The 27278-nt window shown below is 31.8% G+C and overlaps 1 protein-coding gene across 1 annotated transcript in view; it reads right to left on the bottom strand.

Moving 5' to 3' along the window:
* Positions 1–5087: 5087 nt before the first annotated feature.
* LOC121113780 (deoxynucleoside kinase) overlaps positions 5088–27278 on the bottom strand; it is a 50705-nt gene continuing 28514 nt past the window's right edge. Inside the window, exons 2-5 of the mRNA XM_040707642.2 lie at positions 11562–11721; positions 7395–7716; positions 5400–5559; positions 5088–5340 (exon numbers count right to left, since the gene is read on the bottom strand). Of these exons, the coding sequence (XP_040563576.1) occupies positions 5202–5340; positions 5400–5559; positions 7395–7716; positions 11562–11721 (781 nt within the window). The 3' untranslated portion in view covers positions 5088–5201. The remainder of the gene's footprint in view (positions 5341–5399; positions 5560–7394; positions 7717–11561; positions 11722–27278) is intronic.

The raw sequence follows: 27278 nt of genomic DNA on the forward strand, positions 1-27278 counted from the left end.
TCACAAAAAAACTGAGATAAAAATAACAGCAACTTTTTTAAACGTCAACTATTAATTAACCCTGTCATTTCATTTGAATCCATTTAGATTAGTTATTTATTAGTGATGGGTTAAATGAGGACTACTCGAACGATAAAAACCCCAAACTTTACTAAATCAGACAATAATGTATGGAGAAATTGAAATTTACTTAAACTCAAAATACTCGCAGTTAGTATTTTTCTAGTATCACTCAAAAATGATTTTGATGAGATTGCGTGTGTTATATAAAATAATAGCTAGGATATTAATTTTTTTGTAGTTTTCCTTTTGTTCACAGCAATCCTAATATTGAAAAAAAAGAAGAATCAAAGAAATTAAACGTATAATAAAAAACGATTTTTAAGCAAAATAGTTTAATAAATTCACTAAACCTCAATTAAAAATGTTTAAATATACAAATAAATCATATAAACGGCATTATCAAGATAAATAAAGAAAGTATTAGCAATAAAATGAAGATTCGAAAGAATAAGATACATCTTTATAAATCTCGTGGTGTAGAATGAGGATTTCAATGTTACCAATTTCCTTATATAGACAATTCTCTCAAATTCCAACTTTATACCCTTTTAAAGACTACCTAACACGGCGGAGAATGAAAAAGGACTATTGTAAGTGTAAAAATACTTTTAAGAAAGTCTTATTAACGTCTGAAGAGAAATAGCTTAAATATAGAATTGAGAACCAAATTTCAAAGAGACAAGCAAGGGATATTTGGAATATCAGAGACGACAGACCATTTTTTTTTTTTTTTTTGATTATTCGTTATTAAATTATGCTTATATGAAAATTTATAGTTTACTAGAAAGAAGGCTTGGTTGTAAACCCAACAAGGATGATTTTTTTACCATTTTTAATTGCATGAGTAATGTAAAGATCAATGCTATTTTTGAAAAATCCCAGTATGTTTTATATACGGGGGGGAAATTGACACAAATGAATTAACAAATATTTTAAAACATTATATTTGTGCTTTTTTGAGTATTTAACTCTAATTAATTAGAATTTATTGTATGAATTATTTGTGTATTGGAATAACACTAACTATTAAATGTATGTGACGTCATTTATGATTTAACTAGTCAATACTTATGAATTGATTCAGAGGATTCTGAATGCAAGTTAAGGCTTATAAATATCTTATCCCGACTTGCAAACGATAACTGCAATACGAGATTTATGGATCCTTTTACTTATCAACTAGGAAATTTGCGAAAAGTCAATTATAATAAATTGCATTTGCATATCTAATGGAATTCGAAGGAAAATGAATGACACTTTAAAAAGATTTACAAATAATACGTGGTTATCTTTAGAGTATTTTGCAGCTTTTCCTTCCAAATGAATTGGAAAAGGCATAAACTAATTGGTAGTTAGCCAATTACTCTCAACTTTCCAGATTTTTATGCTAAAGTTTTGGCTTCTGTTTTACAAATTACAAAAGTAATAACGGTAGTATTTGGCATTCCCCGGAGTAATTAGTCACCGACAAACAGACAAACTTTGCTTCAACAATATAAATGATAACTCTCCAATAAATCCAATGTGTTATCCTATGTTTTTCATGAACACACTCACACGTAAGTCTTCAATACTCAAATCAATTCATAGTACACGTTATCTTTTCAATAATGAAAGAATGATAATTAATAGGAGTTTGAGAGAAAAAAAAATCTATTAGACTTTATTATCTAGAGCATTCATTAAAAAATAGACCAATGTATTAATAATTACTTTTTTTCATAGATAAAAATATGTATATGTATGATATACATTAGGGTACATTATATACAGTGCACCCGGTATAAACATTCGATGATTCATACATACGTCTACAATATTTAAATAATAAGACTAAATTGTTATTTCTTTGATCAAAAAATGTTTGAGATATACATCAGAGAGCACTACATTCATATTTTTATTTCTAATTTCTAAGAAGACGGATGTAGCTAAATAAATAATAAATGTTGGGAATTATTTACAACTTAAGGAATGCTGATTCCATCTCAACTAATCAACGTTTAGAACATTTATAAAGAAAAAATAAATAGATAAACCAACAGCTCGTAACAAAATATATCATATCGTTACTCCATTAACATAGAAATGTACGGTACATTTAGTTGTGATCTGTAACTTTTTCGGTAATTTTTACTCATATCAGTACTCTGAACGTTGATTGGTTGAATTAGCAAAAACCGTGAACCATTCTCAATTATTATTGCATAAAACTTCCATAGCTGGGAAAAATGGATTTTGGAACTTTATTTCTGTTTTTTGAGTAAAGGTTGTGAGATACAATAAAGATACGACATGGGGGACATACTTTGCTAACACAGAAATAAACACATAATGTACCTACATTGTTGCTAGCTGTTGACGTTCTGCTTATTTCTCCTAATCCGTGTTCTGAACGTTGATTGCTTGAATTCGGATAAACTCTAATTATGTAAAGCGTGAAACATTCCCAATTACTATTGAATAAAAGTTACATAGTTAGAAAAAATGGCCTCACTACCAATTGTTTTAAATCCTTATTTATGTTTCTTGCAATAAACAATAAAGGTGACATTGTCCATTTTTAAGTTTGTGAAGTAAACCCATGTACAAGAGAAGGGGAAATGCCATCTGTACACACTACTCCACGTGACAATCCTGACTCCTAAAGCTTAATTTCCTTCATGGAATTCTTCCCATACTTTCATAAAATATAGGAAGTCAACGTACATCCTCTGTTTGTAAGTATCGGATCAAAATCCTCATTATCTGTACTCGTAATTAAATATTAATTATGGAACATTTAGTTCTTTAAATAAATATATTTTTCTCAAGGCTCTTATATGGACTAATCTTCAAGATCATATAAGTACATATGTAGTTGTATATTATTGTATAATACAATCTATCAATCCATATTATATTCGATATACATTCTTGAATGTAGTGTTGTGAGTAGATTGAGTGGATTCAAACTATGTATATTGAGTCAATTCATTAGAAAATGAAAGAAAGAAGGGAAAACAGTTACTAAGCTACGGATGCCCAGGGTTCACTCATTAATTAATAATATTTTTCAATTATATATCATGGTCGTAATAACAGGAGGGACTTGGCCCAGTCCATATCAGTCCTGCATATCCGTTTTAAAAACTGCAGTAATTAATGACGTCATTCAACTTTATATCTGCTTTGTTTCATCAGTTCTAGTACAGACAGTACTTAAGACCGGTCCAAAAGACTTGTAAAACTTGTCTTAAGACCAAAGAAGTAAGGACTGACACAGCATTAACTATTAGTACTTATCGGCCTATCATTGTCACTCCAGTCCACCGGCGGGAGAATGTATTTGAATGTGGGTATCAAAATTATATATTAATGACGTCATCAGGGGTATTCAAAATAATTTATTTATGGGGGGACCTTGACTAAGATTTTTATTCTGTGTGTGTGTTAGGAAGGGAAGCTTTTTGAGAATTTGAGAATTTTTGTTTTTCATATAAATGCCAAATTTGAAAGAAAAAACTGTTTTAAAATTTTATAGAATAATCATCTTTTTTATTTTTTTTAGGAGAAATAAAATAAAAATTGTTATTAATAAAGAATTCCTCAAAAGTGGAAGGGGGGCTATGATTCCCGCTCCAGTCAATCCCCTTTCCCAATAACAAGATCTTTATAACGGTGCTGTACATATATTAGTGATGGGGAAATTAGCAAGAATAAAAGAGCGGGCGAAATGTGTATGGAATTCGGCATCGGTAAAGTAAAGTGTAATTTCAGATTCTTCTATTATGATTCTTATGTATTATAATAGATTGCATGTATCGAACTATTTATTACTTTTCCAAGTTTTGAAAAACAAAAAAATAATATAAAAAATGTCAACATACATAGTTGAAACGACCCTGTGAATTTATGACTTTAACTTTATAAAATAATTTATGATCTATAAAGGCTCAAAAACTGAGAAGAAACAAATCGAACACAAACTGAACTGAAACAAATGTGTGTCAGATAAAATGAATGGAGTTAGGCTCCGGGCTGGGGAAATAGTTACAGAATCCCACATATATTCTTCATATACAATCTTAGAAATGGCATCGTTGGAGAGTTAGGGAAGCCTTTTGAGTAACAATTTTTACCGAGATGTATTAATAATTTGTGGTATAAAAAGTTATGAGCCTTTTTTCTCTTCATTTCGACAATAAATTTAACGTAGTTAGGACCAGCCTTATGCAAATGCTTTCAAGCGCTTTTTTGGCTAATCTTCAGTTCCTTGGCAATTGAATAAATGCTCACAAGCTGGTCCAACTCGACGATTTCCATTATTTTATGGAGATTTTCGATGATTGGTCTACCAGAGTGTGCCTCATCTTGAACGTATATGTTACCAGAACGGAATCTGTTGGAACCACCGCTTTGTTGTCGTATTCGATACTGTATTGTGTCCATAAAGAGCACAATTTCTTTTTGACAGCCTGCTCTCTCCTTTTCACCTTGGTCGTAGTGATACTGAAGAATTTGTCGAATGTTCTATTTTGTTACTGTCATTTTTTGAACGATGACCCACATAAGTGGCTTCACCAAACACAAAACTGTAAATGGACTTTTTTTTAAAGTGTAGGCTTAACTTTTAAGCAAAGTTTAAGCTTTTTTTTTAATGCAATATATCAATCCGGAAATATAGCTCGCTATAGACATCTAGCTAAAAACGCTCAGAAATTTTTTCTAAACCTAATAGTTACTAACACATTTATTATTAAGTAGGAATTTGTTATTAAGGTATTGTATTAGAAAATCACTAAGGGATAGCGTCACCAAATCTCAAAACATTTGAGGAAGTTTAGTGATACAAATTACTAATCTGACTCGATAAAATAACAAAAACTCGATTTGGTTTTTATGAAATTTGAAAATCGACTCTCCACTATTTGAGTCAAGTCAACAAAGCACTAGTTAATGTGAAGCCATCTACATATTATTTAGAACTAAGAGAATCTAGTTTTGGGGTTAATTTGCCACGATATTAATAAGTAGGTCTGTAATTGCAGGTAAATCAAAGTATTCATTATTATTTATACTTGTAAATCGTAGAGAAACAAAGTTATTAAAAAAGCATAACATATCTGGTCTACGGGAGAACAAAGCAAATAATGGAGCTATAACTCCTCCGTAGTGGATAATTGGTCACAATAGGTAATCATTTCTTTGGGAATGGATTTCCAAATCTTTTTACCAAGATGTTTGTAGAGGAGCTCCATCTCTTCCAAAGGACGGGATGTATCAATGACCAAGATGCTACAAAATAAATGTATTATGAATGTAAATTATTTACAGACAATTTTTAAGGTACTTACTTTTGGGTAGGAAGGTACATGCTTGTATTACGATAAAGCAACCAGTCGTCATGGAGGCGATGAAGTCTCTTTAAAAAGTCAAGACTCAAGTTCTTTTCCTCAGTTCGTCCACGTTCAGTGACCCTCTTGTAAGCTATTTCTGGATCCAATCGCAAGTAAACTACACATTACAGGAAGTCATTAGAACATACATCATTAAATGATTATGATTATAATTGATTCATCATGTCTATTCATGAAGTTACCAAGTAGGGCAGCTGCTACAGATTTTTTTTAGGGGAGAGAGAAGGGGGTTATTACAATGTTTTATCTAATTTTGCGACTAATATCTCCAAATAAAAAGCCTTTACTAAATAATTTGGTTGATTTTTAACCAAATACATTTTTTTAATAAGCATGTTCTTTAAAAAAATCAAGCATTTTTCAGAGCTTATGCTAATCTATGGAATTCTAGATATATAGTCTATTGATGGCATTGCCCCCTGCCTCCCCCACACACTTTTTATGCCATAGGGGGAGAGCCAAATTGTCGTAACTCAAATATTTACTTTACAGAATCAAGCTTGAAAACATCATTCTTTCAGTATGAATAATGGCGCTTTCCAACTTTTCAATTAAAATGTATCTGAAAAAGCCTTTTGCTTTACTACAATTTGGCTCTCAATGTCGATGTATACTGTAGACACTTACATCTCCCCTGATGATGTAACCAGTATGTAATTTACCTTCCCACATGTAAATGAATTCCGGGGCCGGTGCACCTTTTTAAAGTCTACATGCTGTTAGTTGACCCCTTCACTCCCCAACGAGAATAAATGTGGTTTTAGACTCTATATTTGCACTCTTTCCACAAGTGACGAGGTGGTTTATGAGTGCCCCTAAAACTAAATTTAGCATTATAAAAATTGCTGAATATTTTGTGTGTAATAAATCACCTTAAAGCATATCAAACAATAATACCAAGGGGATACGCTCACCAAAAGACAAGAAAAAGTATTTGAGAGGGTTTTTCCCTAACTAGGAGAAGCCTAGTCAAGTCTAAAAGCTTTTGACTACGAGTTTGAGCCAAGTCAGAGTCTTTAAACTGCAAGTTTGATATGAGGATAGATAATATATATAGAGCAAGGAAGTTTTTATTGAGGAGGTTGTTATTGAATCGAATTCTCGCAACCTTTTAATAATATGAAAATAACTTTGGTACATCAAGTGAAGGAACGCAAAGTGAAAACCAGAAGAAGGATCTTTACTTTTTCGAGTTATTCGCATAATTAGCACTTCGAAAGGTCACAAAATTAGATGGAAGGTCTCATTGTCTGGAAGGGCAGTCTTAAATAAAGAAGAGAAACATACTAAAATAAATTAAAAAATCGAAAAAGTCGAGATCCTTCACCTCTCCATCTGTCAATATATCTTCCTCTTCAGTTCGCGTTCCTTTGTTTGACGTACGGATACTATTTCCGTATTATTAAAAGGCTGCGAGAATTAAATTTCAACTATCCTCTGTTTCCAATTTCCAGATAGAAAAAGAAAGTATGACGTACGGGCAAACTTATAGAGGATACCCAATTTTTTTTTCTATTGATTTTCATAGAATATACGAGTAGACGTAGCGTTGTGTTAGTTCTTATTTATTCGGTCCAGTACAGTCCAGGCTTAGAAACATTCCTATCAGTCCTTGGCCCGGTCTTTAAGATCGTCAGTCCTTCGGACTGTCAGTACTAGAACTAATAAAAAAAGAAATAAACCAACCTTTATTAGTTTTAGGATTGATATGGAGGACTGAACTGTACCAGACCAAGACTGAACTGGACGAAACTGGAGTCTTCAGTCCTAAATAGAAATTGACTCAACATTAAGTATAAGTATATCATAGGGCGGGGCCTTACAACGGTTGATATGAACTTATGCGACACGAGCACCCTCAAACAATCTATACTTATCTATGGACATGTCGAGTCCGTGTCAGGAGTCCCCCCCCCAAGTTTGTCAACTTACTTGTCAAATCACAAGTCAAATCCAAGTGCTCATTGAGGAAATTGTACCAACCCCCAAGTACATTAAACTCCACCTCCGTCATTTGACCAGCCTCATAAAATTGTCTTGCAAAGATCGTCCAGGCTGAATGAGGGGATCTCTCCATCATTTTGACAATCCCATAGGGTCTCAAATGCTCTTCCGTGAGAGTCAATTGTACATATGACTCTTGAATCAGCGACCAACGAGATGGATTCTCAAAAACGAGTCCTAGAAGATCTGTTCCATTCAAATTCGTCCATTTGTTCATAGGCTCAGGAAGAACATCAAAATAGGGGTATTCCTATAGGAAAAATAAGATTAAGGGGAAAATGTTGAATGAGTGGACCATATGGTGTTGCTCTCTTTCATGGAATATTTTTATTATTCAAGCCATATGCATACCTTTTGTGCAACATGATTTTTCAATGCACGCACATATGTAGAACATGTTAGAGTAATTACATTCTAAGAATAACAGAAACATCTACTAATGGCGAACGTGAGAAAATAATTGTGGCTATGAATCAAAGATTGGTTTGCATTTTTATCGATGTGGTATATTATTTAGTGATGGGATGATTAGTCAGAGAATCGGATGTTTTCTTGTAGTGGAATCGGGAAGATAATGTTTAATTTGCGATTCTGATTCTTTTTTATTACTAGTATTAAAATATTTATTAATTTTCTAGGTTATGAAAAAAAAATAACCCTCTCCAAAATTAAGAAATTTTTGCTTTATATAATTTTTTTTTGAGAGCAGCGGGTGATTTTTGAAATTTTTTTGCGAACAATTTGGATTATGGAAACCCTTCTCCAAAATTTGCAGGTTAAATACTCTACCAAGAGCAGATTCTAATTTCCATTGTTTAGGCTACGGATATCAAACCTGACCTAAAGGTCCACCTAATGCTTGGTTGCAGCCTACTACTCATTCTTCGATTTTAGCAAAATTGTTAGAGTATCATCAAAATGCCTAGAACTCGCATAATACACTGCAATGTACAAACATTGAAAAATATTTGACGCCATCTTGTATTTTCTTGGACTCTAACAGGGTTGCCAGATTGCCCTTTTTTGAAGGTGTTTGTCATGGAAAAAATTAAATTTGCCATAAAATTGAAATAAATATATATTTATTTGTTTTGTGGGAATTTAATTTAGTAGGTTTTGTGATCCATTAAAATATTTCATGTGGCAATACGGTATTAAAAGGTTGGCCATCTCTGACCTAAACAATGGAAACTAGAATGTGCTCTTTCAAGGAAGTTTAATCTCTGCTTAAAATTAAATAGAGTGCTGTATCTCAATTTGTTTAAAAGTTATGGTCGACTATGCATTTTTTACCTTTTGAGTTACTTTGACCTTTCAAAATTTAACTTCCTCTTACCGTGACCATATTTAACCTTCGTACAAAGTTTGATCAAAATGATCTGAAACTTTTGGCGTAATCCTCGTGACTAACAAACAAAAAAAAAAAACTGGGACAAAAACAGAAAAAAGGGCAAAATCGTATATATTAATCCTATCTTCTATGGGATCATCCTATATTTCTATAAAAACTGAAGATTTCCATAAATAAAAATTTAATCAAATGTAAAATACAGTGAGGATGGAACATAAAACACTTTCTTGTTAACATATTTATTAATTACTAATACAATTTGAACGTTTTGGTCTACTAAGATGACGTTTACTTTTTCTTTACAACATCACTAATGTTTTATCTCTATAACTAATTGCCAACGGGGATAGACGTGGTGTTAGGCCTTACTCCTCTATCCCCATAAGTGCTCGCATGGTTTGAATGTCCCCTAATTATATATTAATAAATCTTTATCTACTTTAATAAATTCATTGAAACTTAATCATTCAACATCATGAAAATTCCAGTTATTTATTCATAAGAAAAATGTCATTATACAAAAATACAAGGGAATTCCACAACGCTTTTCCTACTGATGTCTGACTTCCACCACGCCTTTTCAAAGTGAAGTTAAAGGGTATAACTGTTAACAAGAGTAGCTATATATCGCCTTTGTTAACATATACTGTTAGACTACCGTTGTTATACTCGATGACGTCAAGATCTGTCTGTCTTGCTCAGGAGTCGGTAAGGTACATCAAATTGATAATTCTAGCAAATCCGATCACATGATGGCATAACCTTGTATTTTTATTAATCTTTATTTAGTCAGTTTCTTTTACATTTCTAACTCAAATTCAACATATTTTAATGGAGGTACTTGACAAGAATACTTGACAATTTACATGTAGATGCAACTTGTGAAAAAGTTATTGACTGGTATAATCTTTAAATCAAGTTGAGCAAAAGTTTCGTTAACATTTGACGAGTCTAAGTCAAACCAACTTGAGCAATTAATCCAAAATCAAAGAAGTTGTTTGAAATTTCCTCCGTTGTATCCGCTAAAATGTAAATGCATTTATTTATACAATCCTTATGCAGTTTGCAATTATATATCGTATATATTTCCTTGACATTTCCTCAATTAGGAACCTGAGAGCTGGTTGTATAAAATGCTAATGGCAAATAATAAGTGTATAATGTGTATTATAAGATAATTGTTCAACACCAATATTTCATTTATGTTGATTTATTGCGAGTAAGAAGTATTAAAACAAAGGTTTTCCTCATCAAAGAATGTTGAACAGGAGTACAAGGAATTTTTGAGCGATTATATATATTATTCAGCATGGCATAGCATTCAAAAATCATTTCTATAGTAGCACTCCTCACGTCCATTTACTATAATAACGTTATATTCTATGCATGAATTATTTACTCAAAGATAAAAATATCAAGGAGATATTTTCTGATAAGGAAACGATATATATATATGTACATAAAATACAAGAGTTGGGCAAACTATGCAGTGAAAGGACTGCTTAAAAAGAAATTGTTGTTCTTAAAAAGGCACCATTCAAAAATGCAGAATTTACAAAGTTATATTTAATCATTTGTGAAAAAGCAAAGTTTAATATTTATAAGGAAAACCCAATTTTTGACAATGGCATCCCCACCAAACTAAAACAAAGGCCCAAAATAAGTTAATAGTAGTTAGAAGTGGCGTCCTTACTCCCCCTTTAGGGGGAGGGTTTAAGCCTCCTAAAAATTTCTGAAGCTTCCACCCTCCACACCATTTTTATCATATCTTATATATGTATGGTGTTATCACATAGGGAATCCAATATGGTCGAACAAATCAATCTGAAATTTAGCAAGAAGATGAATAAAATATTTAAGCATTTTCCTATACTATTTTTTTTTTTTGTGTTCCGATCATTACAAGTCTATTTTTAAACGGAATAAACCTAATTCTTCTTCTCTCCTTCTATCTATCTTTTCCTTCTATCTATCTTTTCCTTCTTCTCTTCTCCCTTTGTTTCTTTCTACATGCCCCTCTCTCTGTCTCCTTTTTTTACCTTCATTCTTTGTTTCTATTCCATTCTATTTAGCCCTATAATGTGGGTATCCTCTGCTTGTATATGAAAAAATGGACCTATTGACAAAAGTGACGATATAAAAAAGTTAATTTTTTTTGGGCTAAGCCCAATCTAAAAATAAAAATGATGAAACCTAGCAAAGCCTAGATACTTCGCCAATAGGACATGAGTGCAGTTTAGATATAATAACAAGTAAACAAAACGACCGAGAGTGGCGCCATCTTGCGGCAAAATAATACAACTTCAATTATAATATTAATTCTCCTATATACAAAATATAAGTTTATATTAATGGTATCAAAGACTTTTGAATATTCTTCTGAAAAAATGTTCAATAATTAAATTTCAAATATTAATTTTGTCAGAAAAAAAATTGAAAAATCCGAAGCTATTCATAAAAAATTGAAAAAACCTTTGCTTCTTTTACAAAAACTAAGTTTTTTGAAAAATAATTTCAAAAATCCACAGCAATTCACAAAAAAATTCATAAATTGAATTTCAAATATAACAATTTTTGAACAACTGTTCATATATTAAATTTTTTGGAAAATAAGCTAGAAGGAGTAAATTTTTTGTAAATTTGGATATTTGGGGGAAGGGGATACCGCCCATGCATTCCACCCCCCGCCATCCTCTGAGAACCCCCCTTTCAAGTTACTTATTACTAATAGGGGTTATCATTACCTTCATGTAGTTTAAAAATGTGGACTTTCCAGTTCCAACAATGCCTTCAACATTAATGATATAGGGTTTGTTTCGAGATATCATTTCCTCAGCGGATGGGAAAATAATTTTCTCATTCCATTCGGATTCCACTTCTCCCTCATAGTCGGAAATGTTCAACCTGCCAAGAAGGAAGAAGAAGCAATAATGGAAAGTACTTACACACAATAATAATGATATAATTGTAAAAGAAATGATGAGTCGAATTGTTTCGACATACTTTGATGATTAAAACGACAAATAAATGAGACACGTTCTTTTTACTTTCATTCTATGTGAACTTTTAACCCTTAGAGTTAGTTACTTTAAGGTCAAGAAAATTTGGTAGGTATAGGTCTAGAAATAATGATTCCTTTATTTTCTCTTTCGTGAATATGAGTTTTTATTTCTTTGCCACTTAAGGTACAATTACCTATGAAATATAAAAAAACTTTACATCTATCCTTTACTTAATTTCGTTAGAAGGTCATAGGTAGAAGAAAAACCATTTTTTTTCTCACATAAAGGTTTATTAGTAAGTATTGCTTCAAGAAGATTTTTGTTTCAGACGTGTTGTTATTCTTAAAATTTCTAGTAAACTTTAATATTATATCGGGGTCAGAGAAGAATCACAGGGAGTCATTACAACACGTTGATTGTGATGAGTACCACATGCAAAATAATTTTTACAGAATGGCTAAGTGTACGACAAGGCCATTACCATGGATGTCCTCAATGATTGGACTGGAGGGGATGTACCCCTCAAATTAAGGATTTTTTGCTTTTTACAAGAAAAATTTAATATTTGATTTAAAAAAATAAATGCAAAGATACAATTATACTATAATATATATTTATATTAGGGTGGAAATGGCGGGGCGAATCTTCCGCTCAGCGTAGCATTCTGTTCCTCATTTTCAGAGGTATAGGTACACATGTGAATTTAAATAACTTTTTTTAGAGGCTCATTGAATACATAATGCTCAATATTTGAATCAAAAATATGTTTTGACTTTTTTGTGCTGAGAGTAAGAATTTTATGGACACTAATTTTGAAGCCCTAAGTGATAAAATCGAGGGTTTAGGGCCAAAAATTAAAATTATTTGTATTATTGCCTATATGACATCCTAGTTCAAGTATAATATTTAATGCTAATACTTCAAAACAAAGAAATTCAGACTCTTGAACTGAATTTGTCAGATCCATTTCATTGTAAAAGTTATAACAAATCATTATCAAGGGCGTCCGTAGGGTGCGGGATGAAGGTAGTGTAGCCCCCTCCCTTTTTTTCAAAAAATAATTCAAAAATCAAAGCCCCTCCAAAATATAATACTGCGGACGCCCCTGATTATTCATAGTGAAACAATGAAGTTTCGAAGCTTAATTATGTAGATTATATTTGAATTAAAACAATTTGGCTCTCAACCCATGAAATTAAATTTGAAGTTTGATCCCGTTTAACATATATGCCAGCTAGGAATGTCCTACCAAAATGTTAAAAAGTCTAACAATGTATATAAATAAATTGAATAGTTGATGATGATATTTAGATACATGTGGCCTATTTTCTAAAACATCAGTATTCATTTATATATAGGTAAATAAAATATTGTCACAAATACATAATATAGAAATACAAAAAATAGAAAACCTGGTTTAGGAAGTCACCTGCACTAATCAGTCGCTTCTTCAGTTTCCCTTGACTAAACACTTAATACAGGTTTCCTTGTACATATAAATTCGTAATATATACATATCTATTCACACTTTTCCCCTTCATTCCTAAAAAAAAATCAATTCAGGCACTCATTTGTTAATTTCTTTCAGTTTATTCTTTTAAAAAGGAAACGACGACGTATGATCAATTTTTGTCCAAATTTAGTGGCTAAGAAAAACTTTTTGTTATGAAATGTTCATTTTGAGATACCACCGATAAAATAAATTTTTTCTCGCATTTTAATTTGGGAATTCAAGGAGGTAGTGTAGTTAGCTATATTTTAGCGCCACTATTGTACAAAAAAATATTGTTAGATAAATAAATCTTTAAATATATCTTTAAAGAACAATAAAACATGAATGCCCCCTATATATTTTTCTCATTAATCGTTCCATCCCTTCCTGTTCAGATGCTCAACCGTTCAAAAATGAACAAAAAACATAAACCACGCTCGTCTCAATATTTAAGCTTGTGCATTTCACATCCTATATATATAATACATAAACCTGAAATAGGCTCCTAAAAAGCTTAAACAAGCAACAATTATTTTCATAAATATGAGTATTTTATATGTTTGTATAATTTGTCAGGAATGATTTCTGTTCGTAAAAACCAAAGGGATCCAAGATCCCGGGAAGACAATCCCTACAACATACATAGGATTGTTCCTTTTAATAGCTTAGTTAAGAGTTCAATACAGAGAGATGAGGATGATATTTCAATGGGCAGTTTGGCATAGAAAGTATGTTGTAGATTAAAATCTTCAGTCTAATGTAATGAACAACACCTGCAGATTTTTTACATGACGTCAGCATTGTTGATGCAGTTTTATAACAATGCAAGCCATTAGTTCATTAATAGGAAAAAAGTGAACGATTGGATGTCAAAATGCAGGGGCATCCGCAAGGGGGGCTAAAAAAGGAAGTTTTTGCTTTTTACTAGAATTTTATTTCATCATTTTGGCAAATTATGAAGTACTGCGAATTTTTTTGAATTTTTTCACAAAAAATTTAATTTTTGTATAAATAGCTGTAGCTATTTGTTTTTTTTTTTCAAAAATTTAATTTTTGTATAAACAGCTGTAGCTATTTGTTTTTTTTTCAAAAATTTAATTTTCCAAATAATTTTTTTAAAATTTAATTGTATGTGAACTAAATTGTATTTTTGAAATTTTTTTCCAAAAATTTAATATTATAAATTAAATTTTTGATTTTTTTTTTTCCAAAAAATTTAATATTATAAATTAAATTTTTGATTTTTTTTCCAAAAAAATTAATTTTCAGTACATGGCTATGAATTTGTGATTTATTTTTTTTCAATTTTTTTTTCAAAAATTTAATTTTATGTGAAGTTTATGTTTTCTCCAAAAAATTTAGTATTTGAAAGTTTTTCAAAAGAAATTAAATTTTTTAAAAATAACTATGGATTTTTGAAAATTTTGGATTTTTATACCAATCTCCTCCCCCAAAAAAAGCATAGAATCCTCCAAACACCCTTATAATGCCCCTCTGTGTCAGCTGAAGTATTTCCTCAACCATTCGCTCATCTTTTTGCGTCTCACTGTATTTCTTTCTCTATGATTCAATCTACTAATTAAGAGAACGCATTAGAAAGTGTATTTCTTTAAGTGAATGAAACAAACAGATGTGTTGTATTAGCATATATATTTTCAGTCAAATTATATATTTGAATATTCTGTGGATTGAAGGTTTCATTCATTCAAAATAAATATATATTTTACTTTTGGTTTGCGACTATGTATCTTGCAGATTCCACATATTAAACATCCACTATATGTAAACCCAAAGGGGATTTCGTTTACACACAGTTCATCAATAGGGGAGATTTCTTGGTTTCCATTTAGTTTTTAGTACTAGCGTTGGATTCCAGTATGATTCAAACTATAAAAAACCCCGAATTTACTAGAATTGACCTTTTTCTAAAAAATTACCAGAATTTGCCCCCCCCCCCAAATACGATTTGAAAACTCAACTAAAGTCAAATGACCAAAACTACAAATATTTGAGGATATATTTATTTTATTTCCAGTTGTTTCTACATTTTTATTGTCATATTTTCGACACGTTTAAGTCTGATTGGTGCCTTGTTTTACAAAAACAAGGATCACCCTCATTTTTATTTTTAGTTTCATTAAAATGCTGTAGTAGATTAGAGGTCTTCAAATTAAGTAGCCTGAATCAAAAGTGGGTTAAATGTGTTCAAATAGACCCACAACAACCAAGATAAATCCTACGAGGAAAATTGTAGGTCTTAAGGTAAATAAAAGCTATAAGATTGAACTTTTATTATATATTTATGGAATGAATTAAATTATTGATTGTTAAAAAAAAGGTACCTGCGGTATATAAAATCACATTGGTATTAACATCAAATTTATGACTAAATGTTTAGTCCTTCTACTTTTAATTCTGGCTTTAATAATATAATTTCACTCAGAATATTAATTATAAATAGTTTAAAAATATAAATATAATTTTTTTGATAATAAATGTAATTAATTGGCATAGGTGTTGAATATGTGAATGATGCGCCTTTTAACGGAAGAACAGAACAAAAAAATCCTCTTCTTCTTCCCCCCTTCAAATGTAGGTAAGAAGGAGAAGAAGAAGAGGTTATAATATTCTTGTCACTACAGAAATTTAATCATTAAAGTTTCGTGTTTCATTTATTTATTAGGGAAATTCATGTACGGTGTGGATGAATTGACGTCGTGGGCCGTAGTATAGTCCCCCTGCTTAAATGGAAGGGAAAATAAAAAAAGTTTTAGCCTTTGGAACTGTATCCAGTTTGTACTGAATTATATAACTTACTCAATCATATAATAGAATAATTTAAAAAAGCAAATAAATCGATTTTACCTACTTTGAGGACCGACAAGTGGTACTTGACTAGATGAAAACAGGAACAACACAGCGATACTCATGAGTAGAGATGGGATTACTGAATTAAGGCCCTTGTTATTATCAGATCAGCCTGTTACGGGATTTTGGGAGAGAAAATGAATTACGGCTATACAGAGGAGGACCTTCTATATTCATCAGAAAAATAACTGTTTACCTCTATGAACGTCTTTCTCTATTGCGAAACCCCTTCAGTCTCCCCTTTTCTTTTCGTTAACTACTTTAGATGGATGAATATTCTAAAAATATGTCTGTATTACGAAACAATAAACGGTCATTAAATAATAATTTGTGTGTTTATATTATTGTGAGAATAACTATTATTTATTCAAACCCTTTGAAGAATAAAAACAAACAAATAATATAGTATGCTTAAATGTATATGTGACTCCAAAGGACACACATTACATAATTGACGTCATTTCTAAAAATAAAATAAAAACCCTCAAAAGTGTTTTTTACCAGCAAATGGACAAAGGCTTTAAATCTTTGAAATATGTGTTGCTATAGCTATAAACATTGATACATATTCTCTTATAGGAATAAATACCAAATACTCTAGGATTATTACACAAATGTCAGCATTGACGTTTGTGTAATGTAATATTTGCTGGTCATACATACAACGCCAAATATTTAGTTTTTTCACATCCATATTTCTTTATGCGCATATATCATATATATAGGTATACATATTCACCAGCAAAATCATTCCTCATAGACAGGAACAGGTGGTAATCACATGGTGCCAGGTTCGGACTATTAAGTGGATGCATAAGAGCCTCCCAATTAAACTACTCCCGGAGCTTCTGGCGAGTCAATATCAATGTATATGGCCTGGTGTTGTCCTCATGGAGCACACCTCTTCATCTATTGGCCAAAGCTTGCCGCTTCTGGGCGATTGATTTATTCAGATGGTCCAATTGTTCAAAGTACAGGTCTGAATTAAGAGTAGGGCCTAAGCTCATAGTCAATTATGCCCTTCCAATCCCACAAAACAAACAACTAAGCTGTCTTAGCCGTCAATCTTGATTTGGTCACTGCCTTGGAAAGGCTTAACATGTTTCGACCACAACCGTTTTTACTTGACGTTATCGTAAGTGACCCACTTTCATCAACAGTCACCATCCGCTCCAGAAATGGCTCTATTTTGTTGCGATTTAGCAGTGATTCGCAGGTGAAGGTCTATATTTTTTTCAGGCAACTTTACGCGTAGTACAGGCCAGAGAGAAGCTTATTGGCTGTAAACATTTTGGTCAAACGGAAATTTCTATCAAATATGTCAGGGCGTATACCATTAGATCAAATATCATCTTTCTAATAAATGTCCCAAATTGTCAGTTGGCAAAAATGTTTTCTGTGAATAGTCCTAGAAGCGTACAAGCCATATTATTTTTTTAATGGGATTTTTGGATTGTGAATAATCATTGTTAGGCTTCTTGCACGGTCCCAAATATGATGTAATTACTCAAACTTTGTACTTTTTATATTCATTGGTATTTGATTTATCATTCAAAACATTCATTCCTAATAATTAAAGAGGCCTAAGATATGCTTAATAATTTGCGGTTTATTCATTTTTGTTCGACATCTATCACTTCAACTAGGATTAAGTTATGATATATTATGTTTGTCTGTATAAAAATTGCCTATTCAAAATGGCAGTTTGCATACCGAACTTGGACCGGATGAGTTAGATGCCGGTTCCTCTCGGACCATAAACACATTGGAACTTTTTTTACTGGTCCTTTGTCATGAATAATATTATAGTCCAGATATATTACGTATATTCAAAATAGGTTTCCTGCGGGTGATATATGCGTGTAAGTATTTTTTTTTTTTGTTATTTATCAATTTTCTACGTCTCTCGCCCATTGAAAGTGATCTTAATGTTGATTGGTTGAATTCGAATTAGCTTTTGTTATCTTGAGATCAATTCCCTAACATTTACCTATATTCTATCTGGCAACCTTTCTTACAAATATAAACCGAACAAAGACCCAAAATCAATTAGTACTAGATAACCAAAAATGATTACCAACTATGAAATTATTATTTAACAATTGTTGCTTAGCAAGAGCGAATTTCAGCTCAACCAATCACTGTTTCAAACACACTTTTAAGCTAGAGAAAAGAAGCTGAAAATAGACAGTTGACAAAAAAAAACACAGAGTAAATTTGTTTGTTTGTGATTGTGTTTTGTTGGGCCTTTATTATTTAGTTCAGTCCAGTTTTAGGAACAGATCCTATCAATCATTAGGGTTGTTTGGTCTTAAGTCTAGTCGTTCCTTAGGATCGGTCCTTATTTGTTGGGTCCAGTCAAGTTTTAAGGCCGTTTTAGTCGGTCATTGGAACTGATCCTTAAGACTGTTGGTCCTATACTGTCGGTCAATGGTTTATTTTGCCAAATATGAGATATGTGTATTGGTTATATCATTGTTTTACTTATAAAGAACCGACAAATGTTAAACATATTTTTCTTCTTTTTGTAGAGGAATGGTTTAGAAATAAAAATTGTTTTTGGAATCATTCATACAATTGTACTTTACTATTTTAAGAATGTTGATTACTAGACTCAAAATATCTGCATCATGCTGCATTTTTGAATGAAATGTTACTTAGTACATGTCTTGATATGTGCGTTATTTATTGGTTGTTTGTTTTTTAGACCCAAGAATATCTTCGCTATGTATTGACTTTGAAAACTATGAGTGATTATTCACACCCTATTAACCCAATGATTTTATTTACTTTCTAAAAGGGATTGTCAGATTATCGAATCAATTCACGTCCTCCAAAGTCACATAATATCAAATAATAATCTGATTAACAAGGTTGAGGAGGAAATGAAAATGATTTTGGAGTGGACAATTGTGTGTGACTTGCAATGGAATGACCATCCTTTAATATCCTCGATTGGACCAAATACTTATCAAAATAAATTATATATATAATATGTTGAGCACACTAATTATATATACATATATAATTATAATGGTCAAAAAAAAAAAATGGAAATAATTCTGGAATTAATCTCTAAACGTAGATAATAATCGTATGTGCCTACGTATATTGCTATCATTTCCTATCAAGATAATTATTAATCTTATAAGGAACAAATAAATTGTCCATAACTATATCAATAATATTTGAGTGTACATTTTATTTCACAATAATCATTTATTAATTAACGAGGGGTAAAAATAACGTCAAAAACTCATTTCATATCCTGAGTATACAAATAATATAGATATATTTAGGCATGAGCAGACTATTGGGTGAAAACTTTATTGCCAAAAGACAATTTCACGGTAGGACAATTTGCCGAACAGACATTTTGCCTAAATATCATTTGGGAAATTTGTGGAAAAAATTATATTTAATGTTTAAAATGTTAGTATCATGTATAGATATTGTTGATATACAACATAAAAAGCAATGATTTACCAATAAAGTAATTTGCTTATGCCTAATATTATGATTGTTCCTAGAAACACCATGAGTATTTTCAATATGAATAATCCATTGTGTCGAATGATAATTAATTGATAACAGAGAAGTGATTCTTAGCACTTTTTCCTTTCTCATCCTTGTTGTGTCTATTCATTATTTAAAAAACTACAACAATATAAATTTCAGATACATTCGAAAAACATAGTACTCTGTTGTGTTTCTATAATTATCTTTAATTAATATAATTAATGAAACAATATTGGCCTGCAAAATAACAATAATTAATTTACCTATATGAAATATCTAGCACTTGAACAATGCTTATTTATCATACTATCATTTTAAATTGAATTAAAATATACAATCGCATATATCAATTTATTAAATATCATTTTCGACAAAAAAGTATCAAATCGTGCTTCAGCGAAATTTCCATTTGGCAAATTGTCCTTCGGCGTCCTTTTGTGGAAAAAAAATCGCCCAATTGTTCTATAACCATATTCAGATGTCCATAAAATGATTGTGTTAAAAAGGGTAATATCGTTGCATGGTAAAATCGTATAGACAAAATTGTTGTGGTTGATATCATGGTAAATCAATATGAGGTTGAGAAATTTAAGTGCAAGACAATATCATCGTGTGCAATTATATATTGCAAATATATTATATTTGCCCAATCCAACTTTTAAATAATAATGAAAATGTATTTTCAAATATCCAAAAATATAGCTGGGCCCACGGGTTGTGCAGATCAGCTCCTTGGCCCCAAGGTAAGTTAAATTCGTTAGTAGAGTTTAAACTACCTTAGAGCCCAACACTTTACCTGCACAACTTGAAGGCTGGGGTGTATTTTTGAATATTAATAGGAGTTCATTATGCTTAGGGAAGCGGGGTTATTATCCACAGCAACTTTATGGCACAATAAAAAAGAACACCGCGATTTTACTACGCAACGGTATTGCTCCATCGATTTTATCCACAACCTTTTTTGCAAAATCATTTTATAGTGGACCATATATCAATAGGCTTAGGAGACGGACACGTAGAAGGACGGTTCTAAAAGGACTGGGAAGAGGGCACACTGTGAATATTTTATTAAATTTTCAATATAAACACTCAGAACCCTATATTAGGATAAGTAAAAAGTTCTGAGGATTTTTCGCTAGATGTCTTTATTGACTTATATCCTGCAATTAGTAAATTGCATCCAAAAAAGCTTAATGTTTAAACGTGCACTTAAAAAAGCTCATTTACAGTCTTCAGTTTTGTGAAGCCAGTTGACTTTTACGTTACAGCCTTCAAAAATGGAAGGCTAAAAAGAGAAAATACGATATATTCTTCAGTATCACTGCGACCAAGATGAAAGAGTGGAGCAGGCAGCCAAAAAAAGGGCTATTTATGGACCCAATATAGTATAAAATGCAACAGTAAAGCGGATCTTCCAATGATTATTTTCTGGTATTATGGACGTCGAAAATATTGATAAAATAGTACGTGAGCAATTATTAAATTGTCCTGCAGCTGAAAATTAGCCAGGAACTTGTTTGGAACCATCTAAATTTAATCATAAGTATGTTAACTCTATTGTCAAAATAATGCAAGAAAATGCTCAGAAATTTTTGGTTTTCCTATTTAAAGAGAAAAATGATTGGCTATTTTAGAAATAGGTCAAAATGTCATCCAATGAAATGAGGCGTCCATTTATTAAAAAAGGTCATTCTAAAAATAAACTGAAACATTAATTTCTCAAAAAAAAAGATTCCCTAAAAAAATTATTTTTCTCAAGATAATCAACAAAATTATCGTGAAGAAAACGTTTTGCAAAATTATTTTAATTCCATCCTTCCCCCCCCACACTCCCCCACCCCCATTCTATTCTCCTCACCACTAGATATATCTATCTACAAGCAACCCTTTCATAATACACCTACGTAATATTATTTTACCTAAATAATAAATAAGTGTCCTCCGTCGTTCAGGATCTTTATACGTCAAAAAATACTGCATAATTAATTAGAAAGAAAAAAACCTTCATAAGTAGTACCTACTTTGCATTCAATATCGTATATACAGTATGTCCAAATATTAATTCAAATATATACAAATGTAATTTTTCATGGGAGAAACTTGAATTTTATCTTATGCAGACATTAAACTATGTTAAACAATTTCTAAAGCATCAATTTCTTGTAATTTCGCCTAGTTCGAAGAAAAAATGTAAAGTATGGCGTATCGTCACTTTGCTGGTGTTGATGTTTGACGTGCAATTGATATGCAGGACATTGTGAATATATATGTACTTCAATTTCCCAGTATTTATTATTTACAATCAGGATCGTGATATTTCCGGGGATTTCTCAATTCAAATCAAAAATCAAGGGAAATTATCACCCTTAATAGATATGTATTTATTATTTAACCATTAGACTTTTGGACAAAGGAAATATATTCTTTTTCTAGGTATTGGGTTTCTGAGTGCACTGTAAGACGTCCAGGTTATTGCTGGAATAATACATGTATATTTATAAAGCAAAGTTTGTATGTATGAATATATGACAAGGAGTCACCGGGTCTATAGTGTTCCCTGATGTATATCATAAACACATTTTGATCTAAGAAATAATAATGTAGTCCTATTAATGAAATATTGTAGGCGTGTGCGAATAACAATATCACTGTTTCTGTTTTTTTGTTTTTTTTTGTAATTGGACTCTTAATTCATGTGGATTTTCAGTTTCAGTTAAGATTTGAATAAAATACATATAGTAAACGCTGGCATGTTAAAATGAATTTTGTTTATTTTGATTTCTAAGTACTCTTCAGTCATCACAAGATATTAAATCTTTTTTCTAAAACTCTTATTATCCGTCTTTCATCCTTGAGGAGAGAACACGTCATAAGAATTATAGTATTGAGTAGTTACATCCCTGTAAAATCAGCTGTGCTTTTTTAGCTAGTCAGTGAATTTGTAATAAAGAACGAATTATATTTTCCTTAGCAGTTGTCATTATTATTTAATTTCTGTGTAGTGAACATCTTTTTCTAAATAGATTCAATTATATTCAAAACCTATTTATACGTTTTTGTGTGATCATAAAAGACGGAGTGTAACCCTGAGGATTTGTTGCGGAGTTATAATGGTTAGTCCTTGTTGGACTAAGAGAGTAAAATTGGGAACCGACATAGGAGTAATTCTAGCAAATATCCTTGTTTCCTTCCTCTCTTGTCACAGCTGATCTAATGAAACGTCATGAACATTGTTCTTTCCCTCCTCCAAAACATTCTTCAAATTGTTAGGGTTACCATTAGTGTTGTGTCGGTACAGTCCAATCTTAGGACCAGTTCTATTGGTCCTTAGGACCGTCAGTCTTAGGGGCAAGCCCTTAAGACCATCGGTCCATGAATCTTTCATTAGAATATAGATGGTTTATTAAGGCAAATAAAATACATTAAATATGCATTAAGATTATTGCAGATTTCTTGCAAAAAAATATTATATTTTTCATTATAATACAATATAAAACGAACATATTATATTGTTACTTGGTTAGATAATAATTTATACTTATTTAAGGGAATAATTAAAAGGGGGTCAAACCCTCATTGACGTCACGAGGGATCAATTTTACCTTTTTTAAGGACTGACAAGTGGGACTGGGCTGGACCGCGGTCCTAAATAAGGACCGACACAACACTAGTTACCCTGTAGATTTTCGGTTTCATTTTTTTACATGCTCATTCCACACAGGATTGTCACCTTTACCATGTGAGTGTGCTCATGAAAGCCAGAAAGTAACAAATATGATTTCTTGCAGAATTAACTTCTATATTCATACAAAAACTGTCTTATAGCCAACCCCTAATTTCTCTGCGCAATAAAACTATTTATAGAAGGACATTGTGATATGACGATATATTATGTCATTTTTCGAGTGTTTTAGTTATAATCTTTCCGTTCTATGTATTTTTGTTACTCAAAGACCATACACAGTATGACGTAAGTGTACATATTTGAGTTATGAGGATCTGTTCGAGTGCGTTAGGTACTTATTGTTTTATTTAAAGGTGTATAAATTGCACATGTATGCATGCATATATTTGTATGCAGAGTGCATGAAAGAGAAAGTTGGAAATGCTCAACTAATGAGATTGAATAATATATTGTTTCCTTTCTTATGTTATCCTAAATAAGGATCGAGCCAAAAGGACATCCTCATATTTTGATCATACATACTGTTGTGTCAGTCATTATTTGTTCAATACAGTCGTATGGCTGGTCCTATCAGTCCTGGGGAGAGATACTTCATACTGTCAATACTGGAACTTATGTAAAAAAGAAGATATAAAGTTGTGCGATGTCATCAAGGACCGAACTTTATAAGTTTTATGAATGAACTCAGGGGCATCCCCAGGGTTATATATTTTTGAAATTTATTTGAAAAAGTATCCAAAAATTAAAATTTTTCGGGAAAAAAATGTCAAAGATTATATTTCAAATAACATTAAATTTTCTAGTAAAGAGAAAAAAATTCGTTAATTTAAACAGGGGTACAACACCGCATGTGGACGCCTGGACAGAGACTGAACTGCAGACTTTAGTCCTAAATAAGGATCGACACAAGATTAAAATTACTCTTGAGGCTATATAATATATTTATATGAATATATTTCTCGTCAATAAGGAAACCATTTTTTTATAGTCCTTGTATTTATTAATATCAAGCTTAGATATTTACTCATGTTTTGAACGTCTGAATCGAAAACTCTTAAGGCAGTGTTCATTTCTACGTTTCTTTTTATTGTTCTCAACAGACATCTTTTACCCCTAAGATCAAAGCAATTTACCATGTGGCAAAACCATAATCAAGTGATCAATTATGTACCAAATTTATTTAACTACATGAATATTTTTTGTCCGCTAGGGGGACTGTATGTATCATTCATTAATCTATAACTAACTTAACAATCCGCATGCATTCACCCAATGTGAATTCTGTAAAGGGAAGGAAAAATTATATACGCCAAATGATTAAGTGACGTCATCTGTGGTACTTCAAAACAGACAACTCCAGAGGATAAAGTTTTTATTCTTATCAAACTAAATTTGTGACAAATATTAATCACATGGCTTGTGCATTTCGTTCTAAAAAATAGAATAAACTGAAATAAATTAACTATTGAACACTTGAACGTAACTTTTCAGAAATGAACGGATGAACAGAAAAAATTTGAACTTGCCAAAGCTTAATTTATGAAGGTAATATATCTAGGATAATGTATAAAGAGGGTGGGCTTATAAAATCAGGAAAAAGTTTAGAGTTGGCAATCCTGAGGTCAATATTTATAAAAGCGTGTTCATCAGGTGATGTTGACAAAACTGTAGAAGAAAAAAAAATCCTTTAGATGTCAATGGAATACGAACGCCGTCAGCCATTATTGTATGCCTCCGTGTCGCACATTCGTCCATGCACACAAATAATTTCATAAATAATTATGGAAGAGAGCTTAAATTGATTTAAAGGAATTCATTTCAAGCGAGAATTTTAAATTGGTACACTTTGTCTAAAGTGAGTAATTGAAACCGGATTTATTCCGAAAAAAAAAAACCAACATTTTTAATACCTTTATGTTATGGACATCACGGTAATGTACCATCCTAACTCACCGGATTTGAACCCCTTGGATTGCTAATTATGAGCCTACAATAAACTTCAACATAACACTCAGTTGACTCCATAAAGGAATTCATTCTCGAGGTAGTGGTCAACAATAGGAGTTCCTCATCAAGGCCTGTTCTGTTGAAGCTGAAGCCTGGTTTGAGTGATTGACTTCACTATGTACCCCTTCATGTAAGAGCAAATGAGTTATAAGAATTTCTGAATTAATTTGAAGAAATAAATTGATTAATACATTCTCCTTAATTTTTCCATATTTAAAATCCCCATCCTGCACGTTATTCATATATTATGGCGTTATTTAGCAAAAATATAGAGTGAATTTTGTTCTGAGCTGTCGATGATTCTGCTTCTTTTATCCTAATCAGTCTTCTGAATGTTGATAGGTTGAAATAGAAGGGGCTTTATTAGAGTATTAACAATCCCAAATATTTATTGAATAATAACTTCATAGCTGAGAAGAATTGGCTAACTAACAACTTATTTTTGTTTTTCCCCTATTTCTGTTCGGAGGGGAGATTTCGTGATACAATAATGTGATCTATGTACGATATTTGAACGGGCACAAAACCATAAAGGTATGGGGACTAGGTAAATGAAATTAATCGAGGGAATCTATGAATATAGGAAGGTACGAGGTATATTATGGTTGAACATAAAAATGCTTCGTTTATTTTTCTATAGTCATATGAATTAAAGAGAGGGAAATAAATAAATATTTAATAATGCACAAATGAACAGCAAATTGAGCAATTAATGAAAGTTATTTCTCTCTCCCCCTCTCCTGAATTTACAAAATGGAACAACTGGGGAAATACAATGCACACAACTTAAGCCTTCAATCAATTGGAATAAAAAACTAATTGACTTTTGTAAAAGCTAAAGGATAGTTCTTTTAAACTTTTGCAATTTTCTCTGGCCTCATCCCATACCTCTACAGCCCGGTTTAATACAAATACACACTAATGGATAGTAAGTCGGTAAGAATATCATTTTACCACGTCAGTTGCTCATTTTGCTTCCTTACATCAACGTAACCCTGTGTTCTTTTAATCAGGAACAAAAACATTTGCACTTTTGTGAATTTAGTGAAATTTAAATAGAAATGACAAGGCTTATTTAACTGAAACGGTCGGGTGCACTTATCCATTCCTCTAAAAGTTTAGAATACGTGTTAGCCAGGATGGTAAGGACACACTGACGATGATTTCTTGGAATACTTGGGACCCTGAAGTGGCCAAAATCGTTCAAAGTCCTGCTTTGTTTAGGAAAATAAACATACATATTGACAAAAATCCCTGCCAATCGATCAATGCAATCGCTGACATCATAGACGTAGCATCCCTTACAACTGTTCATCAATGAAAGTGTACCTCGATGAACAATAGATGGTTGCCAAAAAGCCCTTCTAGTGCCCCTAGGATCATGAAGCCCATTACCCACAGCATTTTATGGTTCTTAACATTGTCAGTGGCGAGGGTTACGTTATGCCGGCCTTAATCTTCAAGCAGGACCTGGAGGTATACGCTACCGTGTTCTGCACACCAAAGTTTTTCCCTCGGTCCACAGCATCATAAAATACTGACCTTGGATCTGGCAGCAAGATAGGGCACCCAGTCATACCATTAAAAGAACACTCGATTTTCTTGATTTTGAGAATATGATGTACGTTCCCCCAAACTTGAACCCTTTAGAGTATTTCAGCAGGGCCAATGAAGGTTCTCACAGCTCCACAAGATCCCTGAGAGCTGGGATTAGGAGAGAATACCGATCTTTACCTAGTGGGACGTTCTGAACATGTTGTCCGACCTTAAGGGAATTTGATTAATTAAATGTCAAATTTATGTTGAAATGTTGATTTTTGGGGAAATTTTAATAAAATCGGTAGAGAAATAAAGTAACAGCAGTCTTTTACTTTTTTCTCCTCTTGCG

This window comes from Lepeophtheirus salmonis, chromosome 2 (genome assembly GCF_016086655.4).
Source record: "Lepeophtheirus salmonis chromosome 2, UVic_Lsal_1.4, whole genome shotgun sequence".
Classification (NCBI taxonomy): Eukaryota; Metazoa; Arthropoda; class Copepoda; order Siphonostomatoida; family Caligidae; genus Lepeophtheirus; species Lepeophtheirus salmonis.